Here is a 10,410-nt window from a genome sequence, read left to right as displayed (position 1 = left end):
GCCAAGTTTGATGCAGGCAAAAAAAGGAAGCCAGAAAAAAGATAAGGGGGAAATGATGGCCTGCTTAGGATTCCAAATGAGATTTGTAGATCGGGTGGACAGAGTTCTAAGTGAAATGGTTTGATCTGTGAAAGGGATAATTGAATTTGAGGTTTAAGATGTGAAAGCAAAATAAATAAAACCATGGACAAACCCCTGAAGAATCTGCATAGAAGACACAGGGCAGAGAACGAGGAGAACCTACTTAGCAAAAATGCGGAAGGAGTGATTTGATAAGAAATGGATCTCATGGAAACTGATGAAAAATCAGATCCCATGAGGAAGTAAACTGTTTTACAGTGGGGAGGGTTAAGGAGGTTGGAGATAGAGTATTGGTTCTGCTGTATATAGTTAAGAAGATATCAGAAATTTTGGCAAGAACAATTTTTGTTGTAAAAGACTTTTTAAAAGGATGACACGAACAGAGGGAAACTTCAGAGAACAGTTGTAAATACTGCATTCTTTTAGCTTGTCAATGAAAAGACATGAAGTATAATGATTGTCCCACAGATGCATGAGCCAGAGATGTTCTAGTATAATTTTGTTTTTCTATACCTTACAATACATGAACCTGTAATAATAAAAAAATATATAGGCTAATAAAGTCAGTCCGTTCAGCTCAGGGCTGATTCTTTTGGTTAATAGCATAATCTGTTTTCAAATGGAAGAAAAGGCATAAGACTATGTAAAAAAATAGTTATTCCATATTTACCTATTAAGAAGATACGCAAACAGTTGCTGTAGTAAATGCTGGTAAATTATAATTTAAATAATTTTGTACTTTCCCTTATAGGAGAGAGAAACTAGCTCCTTTAGTGAACATATATTTTTCATATATATATATAATTCATATATATATATATATATATATATATATGTACAGCCAGTTTTGTTAATTCATTTTTTCTAAGCTATGTTAAAAAAAAAAAACAAATTTGGATGAGAATTTAATAGTTCAACCTGAAAAATACATTTAAAATGCCCTTAAGTATCTTGACTGTGCTTGCAATTGTTAATAGTAATTCTGTAGCAGGGATGATGGGAAGTAGTTGTATATTTTGTAAGGAATTTTCAAAATTTCTTGGAGAAATAATAGCATTAAGAAACAAAGATCTGCAAACAACTGATGTTAAATATCCATTGTTTCTTGGTTATGTTTTGTATATCTATTTGTTGTGGTATGTTCCTGTTGTTCTAACATAATTTTAATCCTCTGTATGTAAAATTTATGTGCAGTAACATTAACCTGAAGGAGGAAACTTGGTTGCCAAAAGATAATTTAGTAAATATATTTTTTTCAGATACCTTTTGATATATAATCCTACGGAACAAGAGCGATTTTCAGTGGTTTCAGTCAATGTGAATTCAGCCAGAGTTAAATTATTGTCTCCTTTGGGAAAACCTGTTACTGTCCAAATTAGTGCTGTTTGGGATGGAGCAACTACAGTATCACATGAAGCTTATCAGGTACCCTACTTTAAATAAAAAGCATTAAAATATGGTTTTTGACAGATACTGTAGCTTCATAGTTGAAGAAAATGGAAAGCATATTTTATATGTTGTATTCTCTGTAGACAGTACTGTTAATTCAGTCATTTTAAGTAAAAAAGAAAAAAAAACAAAAAACCCTTAAAAATCAACATACTTGTGTTTAGCATTAATATGTCTTAAACTGATAAACTTTTGTGATATCATTTATGACATTTAAAGGATCTGTTTCAGCTGCATGACTGGAAAGTACTAGATGTGTGTCTTTTTCCCTAACTTTCTCAAGCTTCTTCTTCCTTCAAGTGCTAGTCTGTACACAGAGTCACAGTTCACACAAGCCTGTGTGTTCTCAAGCACTCCAGCTGGAATGTCTTGTAAGTGCAATGACTTAAGCATTTACATTCAGGTGTTTTCTTCCTTTCCAAATACTCGAGCTGGACAGGTATCTTCAAGGTCACCTCCTGGTTTTGTTTGAAACAAAACTGCTGAGAATTTTTGAGTTGTACATCATTATAGAAGATTGTCCTCAATGATCAGAAACTTATTTTGTTACATTTTTAATGATATAGTAATAGTGTATTATTGTAATAGTAATATTGTATTGCTTTCAGGCTTATGTTTTGATTCCTTTTGATGTAGGAACTTCATTCAGGATAATATTTCTGTGAAGAGAATTCAGTAACTGTCTCTCAATTGTGTTCCAAAGGGATAATTATTGTGGGTAAACCCTGTTAAGCAGCTCAACTCCACACACCTGCTTGTTCACTGACTCAGTGGGGTGGAGGAAAAAGTTGGATGGGTAATGGTGAGAAAGCTCGTGGGTGAAGCTGAAGCTGTGCACACAAGAAGAGCAAAACAAGGAATTCATTCACTGTGTCCCAAGGCTGGGCAAGTGCTCAGTCAGCCCCATCAGAGTGTGGCTCCATCACATGGGACAGTGACTTGGAAAGACAAACCCCATTTCCCCAAACATGCCCTCTTCCTTTTTCTTCTCACAGTTTTTATTGCTGAGCATGATGTCCCATGCTTTGGAATATCCCTTTTGTCAGTTGGGGTCAGCTGTCCTGGCTGTGTCCCCTCCCAGCTCCTTGTGCAGCCCCGGCCTCGTTCCTGGTGCAGCAGCAGAAAGGGCCCTGATGCTGCATAAGCCCTGCTCAGCTGTGGCTGAAACATACCTGTGTTATCAATGTGGTTAGTACTGAAACCAAGCACCATATGTGCTACTCTGAAGAAATTTAAGTTTATTCCAGCCAAAATCAGCACAATAATTAGTATACTTATTGCCTGAAGAAGAGGAAATGAAATGACTTATCTGGACCTCAAATTCTAAACAAATTGCTTTGGAGATGTACCTTGCATACTACTCTTCTGTGCAGATTATAGATCCTAAAAAAACCAGAGACTAAAAATGAGACACTTGCTTTATACTTAGTTATTTAAATTCATACATTTTTGAATTTAAATTTCAAACGGAAGTGATAAGTAGAGTCTGTGTGCACTTGATCCAGTACACATGCATCTTCAAAGAAAAGCAGATATATCAGAACTGCACACCACAGCTAACATTCTTAACAAGATTCAAAATTATTATTGCATTAATGTAATGGTAATCTTGATGCTAAGCAAATTACTGATGCAGATATTTTTGTTTGATAATTCTTTGTATTTATTTCCGGACTAAAGGAGCACTCAGCCATCCTAAAATTATTCAAGCAAAGGGAGTTACTCTGAACATAAATTCAGTATAAAAAGTTGATATTTTGCTATTTTTAGTAATGACTACTTATTTGCTCCCAACAGATCTCTTTTGTGGCACATCTACCACCTCTTGGGATTGGAGTTTACCAGCTTTTGGAGGATGAGAGTTCAGAAGCAGTTTTAGCTGACTATAACATATATGTAAGAAATAGCAGACAGGAGAAGCCAGACAGAGTTTTCAAGATAAAAGAGATGCAGAATTCTGTGGATAATATAATCTTAGAAAATGCATACATGAAACTGTGGTTTTCTGGAATGTCTGGATTACTGGAGGTATGTTATATTTTATTTCAAAACACTATATTTTACTTTTTTGAGAACTTTTGTGCTTCTTTATGGAAACCTAACATGAATCTCTGTCCTTTTAGAAAATTAATACCAAAGAAGATGGTAAAAACCATCAAATGAAGGTGGAGTTTGCTTGGTATGGAACTACCAGTAACCGAGATAAAAGTGGAGCTTATCTCTTCTTACCAGATGGAGATGCCAAGGTAAACCTTCTGTTTGCAAAGAGATTCTTATCTTGAAGTAACTTGAAGTGTTTGGCAAATACAGATTGGAAGAGCTAGTTGTCCCCAAAACTGAAATAAAAGCTGTGTAGCTAGACATAATGACATCAGTTACTGAAATGATTGGCAGAAGTTCATACTTCCTAACCCTACATCAGAGTAAAAACACGGTAAAAATTTGAAAATGTGAAAATCTAGAGAATATTTATGATTCCAAAAAAAACTTAAGATGTGATCCTTGCAAGAAATCCAGTGAGATGTGACCATTCATTATCAATTAAATAAGTTCATTTTCACTTTCTATGGTGAAAATGTGTAGGACATACTGATGAATTTCTACTTCTTCACTTTTCTGGTTTTTAATATATTTTTTTAATTGTGAATGAGTTGCTTCTGGTTCAGAGCTACTTTTTAAGCTGATATTAGAGTATTTAGTTTATTATAGTAATTAAGATACTGAGTCCCAATTGGTGTATATAAAGACAGAGTAGCAAGGAACTGTTCTGATTTAGTTCTCCAGGGTTATCTGTATTTTTAGCTGTGTAATTACTGGAGAGCAACAGCATACTCCTATTAGTTTTCAGATTGGAAATTGGGAAATGGCAGCATTCTTGCAGTGACTTAATTACCATACGGAGCCTACCATACCTCTTTTGGAACCGGAAGGGTGATATTTCAGAAGGCAAAAGATAAAATAATGAACATTTATGAAGCTAGCTAGTTGGCAGCATATTTCTTCTGAATTTCTCTTGTGAAAACCTAAGTTGCATGCAAATATGAGTTCTATGCTTACCATTTTAGGAAATATGCAAGAGTAATCATTCTAATTTTTGGCGGGAGGGAGGGGTGTTTGGCTTTCTTTCTTCTTCTTTTCTTTTTCTTTTTTTCCCCTTATGTGTGTAAATCAGTCTGGAAGGGACAGAAGAGTTTTCTTTTCTTTTAGCAGTCTTTCCTAGTAGCATACCTTTTGAGGTCTGTGAGTTGACAGTTTTCAACTATTTAGTATATTTAGTCCCATAATTGTTTATTTCAGATATGTTCATCATGGTTCCCTTACTCTTCATTTTATATGTCATTTCATATATTTTGTTGAGTTTTTATCTGTGAATACTGGAACAATATCACTTACAGTTTTTAAATTTTACCTTTCATTAACTGCGTGGTCACACTTTAACTAATTTCATTTTATATTCTGATTCATCTTTTGCTTATAAAAATAATCACTAAATCTAGCAGTTATGTAATTTTAACTACACCTTTAAGTTATTTGGTTTATTAAAATAATCTGGATGAATTGAGGTAGCAAAATGATATGGCTTAAACAGAAAAAGTCTGTCACATGTCTGCAAGCACACTTAGAAAAGAAAAATGAAATTAAACTACATTTTAAGTTAAGATTAAAAGGGTGGTGTTCAATTTTTGTAATGTTTTATACAATAAAAATGAAATTGTGATACTTCTGAAAATTCTGCCTCATTAATATTATGCTTCACCATAAGGCTCATTTGGCTTGCATTTTAATAACACTAATTAAGTTGTCCCACTGGGAATAACAATGTAATTCTATAGTAGTTTCTAAAGCAATTTGAGCTAACGTTTTCTGTCTTAAAAGAAATGCCATCTGTTCAGGGTTCTTAGTCTGATGTGGATTGACTAACTTTCTAAGTCCTTGTGTGAACTGGCAATAGGATAAATGGCAGGCAGTTTTCTTGATTTCTGGCTAGGTGTTTTGTTGTTTTGGTTTTTTCCTTACCTCCCTTACCCTATGTATTACAGCAAAATTTGCAAAGAATAATTGCTTTTTATGTTGGACTATTTTCCTTTGGTAGCAGTAGAGTTATATGTTTTCTTTGCCCTTGTTAGTTGATTAATTTTGTCATCTGATAAATCTTTTGGTTACTTTATTTTCAGTTCTGAAATACTCAGAAATTATTTTTCTTCGTCTGGTTTAATCATCTGTCTGGCCACAGGGCTAAACTACAACAGTGCAAAGTCCAGAACAGAGGTGCAGAGCAGGTCCTCCATCCTGCAGGTCTAGAGAGATAGGACAGCCCTCCTACCATGCCTTTGTATTTTCTGCAAAGTCAGAGGAAAAAGCAAGGTACCAGGGAAAAGGCAGCATCTTAACTTTTTTAAATGGCAGTGCAGTGTAACTGATTGACAGCATTACCAAAATTTGGAAGGAAAGGGTTTCCTTGGGCCTTGCAACAAATACAAACAAAAGTGTCCTGTTCATGAAGAGAAAACATGTTTTTGTCTCCTGTGATTTTGTGAAGGATGGCCAACTCGTATTTTTGTAGATCTGTGGAAAAAACCCCACAGTATTCAATAAACTTTGAAACAGTTAAATGTCTGTATTTTCTTTTGTGTATTCAAGACAAGTCAATATGTGATGACTTCTTACTAGCCCTGCTTGGTTATCAATAGGGAATAGAGCAAAGCAGTTTTTTCCAAAGCATCAGATGCTTAGTGTTTGTGGGATCAATGTGAGTAGTTGATTTTTGTTTTACAAATAATTTTTTTCACTATCAAAGTGATGGGTTTTGGTACACCCAAAGGAAATTCTGATTCTCCCTCAGGGAGCTGGTTCTGTGATTCTGTGTATGTACTAGTTCCCATAGGTACTGATATGCTAACAGAATGTGGAAGAAAACAGATTTTTTTTTTTTCCCCTCTTGCAGGATCTCTAGTGCTAGAGCTAAAATACATGATATTAACTCAGTCTAATCTCAAACCCTGCCAAATAAGAGGCAATCTGCTATTGAAAAACACCTTTTCCTGTAGGCTTTGTCTTGAGGTCTTTTTTTTAAATCTCAGACATATCCAGAGCATTTAATCTGTGGTTGAAAACTTTCCCCTGGGCGTAGTTTTTTTGGCATCCAGACCAACAGTGTGCTGCACTACCAGAAGTTTTCTGGCCACACTAAAATGGTTAGGAGTGCTTTACTTGTCTACAAGGGAAGAAGCTTATTGCCCATTCTTCATGCCTCCAGGCTGCAATATGCCATGCCATCTTCTGTACAAGCCAGTAAATATTTTGGTGAAGGTATATCTCCAGTTATGTCCATCCTTTGGCACCTGTTTTGATGTTAAGTATTTTAATATACCCTAGGGATCCATGAGGTATTATTTTGCTCCAAGTATACTCCCTTAAAATTCCTTGCTAGCTTCTCTCCAACCTTCTTGCCCACTTTTTTTCCAAAGGAAGGTTGTCTTATTTCTCTTGAATAAGAGTACAGAAAGATGATTTCTGAACCCTTTGATCCATAGTTCTGTTGTCCCGTTTCTGAAAAATACTGATTTCCAGGCTCAACAAAAACTGCCTCAGCAGGCTGCTGGATCTTTTACAATGGAATTCATTCCAGTGGATTTGAGTGGAACAAATATTACAGCAGCTATTTATTTTAACTCTTTAGAAAGTGTATTCTTCAGCTTAACCATTGGATATGAGACCAGCATATTTTTATTCCAATTCAAGGTGTGAATAATCACAGATTACTTCATGCTGGAAGGTCCTTTAGTCCATGCTTGTTTTCAAAGCAGACTTAATACTGAATTGAGACCAGGACTTTGTCAAATCAGTTTTCCAAATATCTCTATCATTGTTTGTTCTTTCCACATTGCCCTAGACTTTCACATCAAAAGATGTGAAAACTGGAACTTTTGTAGTTCAGATCCAGGACCAGGATCATTTCACAAACCTGTGCATCTCACCAAGGATCTTTACAATGATACTAGAACAATTGCAAGTTCAATGCATAAAGATGTTTTCCTGCTTAAAAGCCTGGTTGATTGAAATTTTTGCTGTGGCAAACCTGGGCAGTTATCTTTTTATACGTTCTGAGCTCTTGGTATTTCTCCTGGTAACTATCAACAAATCACTTTCTAGGATTAGTGTGCTTTTCTAAGTACTAAATCAATTAGAAGGCTTCCCTGTTCTATCACTACCATACTTTTACTTCATTTTTCTTGCTTGCTCAACAATCAGGGAATATCAGTCATCCGTGACAACTTGAGTATACATCATATTGCCACTCTTTCTATCAGAAAGAACTTGTCTGATCTCCAAGACTACATTATAGCATCTGCTTTTGTAAGCCGCCTTCCTCTTTTGTGCCTTTCCTAGCACTGTGTCTGAATTGGAGGCTTGCAAACTCAATGCATGTGCTAGCAAAATCACCAATTACTGTTTTTAAAAAATTGATTAGTTTCAGGCAATATCTTCAAAATAAAAGTTCCTTTTTCATCAGCTCATATTTCTGTTTCGTTCAGAACAGTCTGTGTGATTGCCTTTATCTTCAGAAGAAGAGCTGATCTGGCTACATGTGCAGCCTGGAGGCTCAGGTGTGTGAACTTAATGTTTATGGCAATATCCCAGAATCTGACAGCAGATATATCCATCTCATTTCAGCTTTCTGTGTATTTTAATAGCTGTTGTCAATATCGCACTTGTATTTTGTACTAAAAAACACAACGGAAAAGAGTTCTTCCAAGTGTTTGGTTTGTTTTTTGTTGGTTTTTTTTTTTTTAATTTTTGGCTTTTGAAATTACTTCAGGTAATTTTTTTCTAATAAGTGCACAGCTTTTTACCTTCCTGTGTTACTCATCCAGCATCTCTCCATTTTGCTGGCTAGCTCTAGTGAGAGCCCAGCAGGAAATACTCGTATGAACTACCGCAGACTGTAAGCTCTGTGTTACTTTGATAACAGAATATATTTGGCAGTCTGCTGTCTGTGCAAGTAACGTTCTCCTGGTTCACAGGTAATTTGTTTGTCCTGATGGCCTCAGGTTTCTCAGTTCATTTTCTGAGAGTTCCTTTAGGTGCTGTTTCAGTCTGTCTTTGCTAGCTTGAGTACCTTCATGTTGCTGTACCCTGCAGGGAGGATTTTGAAGGGTTTGATTATTCCACCATTTGGTCGGTCATCCAGTTCCCCTGTGGGATTTTTAACTTTTAGAAGCCATGTAGTCACAGGTTAAATGAGTTTGTCTTCTCTACCTATGTGTGATAGAAAAGCAAATAAGAATCTCTTCTGCCAGAAGGGGAGAATTCAGTCTACAGTTACGGATATTGTCAGTTCTTCATGGAAATAAGAGGTTCTAACTTGAGATCTGGTCTTCAAATTTCTTTTATCTCAGCATATTAGTTCATTGGGCTTATGTGCCCCCTGAATACCATATTTCTGCTGTATTTCTCACCTAGCAAATGGGTTTTGCGTAATAGATAACACTTGTCTGTCCTATTGACAAGATGAGACCCTATGGAAGTATTCCATTGTTTTTTCTTGTAGACTGTCAAGAAGTCTAAAACACTCTTTTGAGGTTTTCTATTGATTAACTGGATAAGATTTTCAGTAGGAAAAAGCTCTGTGTCCCTAAACCAAACAATCTTATCAAGGTGTAAGTAGATGTGATTTTTCTTCCAAAATCCTGTATACAAAATTCCTGTAGTTGATAACTGCAGAGTTGCCTCTTGGAACTCTGGCACAGCTTTTATTAAGCAGTATTTTGAAGCTCTAAGAATAAGTATGTGAATAGAAAAGGCAGGCTTTTAGCCCTTGAAAGTCTCTTTCAGTTTTTTCTATTATACAATACTTCTTGAAATCTTCCCTCTAAATATACATACAATTATATTTCAAAGAATGTTGGATATTTACCTGTACTTGTTCTTCTCTAGTATGTTTTTTTCTGTATGTTTGTAAGTTTGATCTCTGCTCTTCCTCAAGATATATTTGATCTTTGGTGTCATTGCTTCAAGAAAGACCGTGCTCTGTCCTTATGGCCGTGCTATATACAGAAGTAAGACAGCCACCCTCTGAGAGCTTTCTGCCTACATCCCTCTGAATAACCTGTTTTTCAAGCATTTGTGGTGGGGTTTTTTTGAGTGAAGTCTTTATTTACAGTTGTTTCCCTATTGAAGTAATTGCGTGTGTTGTGTTTTCATTTTTGGCTTGTACATTGTCAATATTTAATTCATTTTTACCTTTACAGCCATCCATTTATTTCCAGCTAGTGCACATAGTTTAGTTTGGGATCTACTGTGTTTTAAAAAAAAGTTGTCGTTTGCCTAGCCAAGACTCTAAATGCTGTGACTACATGGAAAAATAATTTTCTTCATCTCTTTGGTTTGACTGTTGATTTGCAAAATTTGTCCTATTCTGTGGGAACCATGAGTAGTAAGCCACTGTCCTTGTTGGCTTTTTGTAAGGATTCCCAGCCTTACCCTGCATTCCAGAGACCTCCTACTGGCAGTAGCTGTTTCTGATGAAGAAAAAGCTTTCTCTTCTACTTTCAAAAGGATATGGAAATTGATCCACAAGGCAGAGTAGGGGAGGCTTTCCTTATACAATGTACCACTGACAGAGGTAGAAACCCCCCCTGCCACAAATTATGACACTACAGTATTTAATTCCTGGTTAGCAGTTAAAATTTTTCTTGCAAAAGGGCTCAATCCAGATGCAGTATCAATGCATTCATGTGCTTGTCTGTAGACCTTGTATCCATTAATCCTCATAAAATACTTGTGAGATATGTAATGAGACTTAACCTAATTTTACCTAAAGAAAATGTGAGACTCTGAAGAGAAGTTGCTGAATTTCAGATTAGGAGTAATTTTTTA

At 35.7% G+C, this 10,410-nt stretch overlaps 1 protein-coding gene across 1 annotated transcript in view; it reads left to right on the top strand.

Moving 5' to 3' along the window:
• MAN2A1 (mannosidase alpha class 2A member 1) overlaps positions 1-10,410 on the top strand; it is a gene marked incomplete at its 5' end in the record, with an annotated part of 111,028 nt that overhangs the window by 69,917 nt on the left and 30,701 nt on the right. The window contains 3 exons of the mRNA XM_017728371.1: positions 1,341-1,506; positions 3,328-3,558; positions 3,654-3,776. Of these exons, the coding sequence (XP_017583860.1) occupies positions 1,341-1,506; positions 3,328-3,558; positions 3,654-3,776 (520 nt within the window). The remainder of the gene's footprint in view (positions 1-1,340; positions 1,507-3,327; positions 3,559-3,653; positions 3,777-10,410) is intronic.

This window comes from Corvus brachyrhynchos, unplaced genomic scaffold (assembly GCF_000691975.1).
Source record: "Corvus brachyrhynchos isolate BGI_N302 unplaced genomic scaffold, ASM69197v1 scaffold433, whole genome shotgun sequence".
Lineage (NCBI taxonomy): Eukaryota > Metazoa > Chordata > Aves > Passeriformes > Corvidae > Corvus > Corvus brachyrhynchos.
Note: the sequence above shows the minus strand (reverse complement) of the source record. Positions and strands in the feature narration are given on the sequence as shown.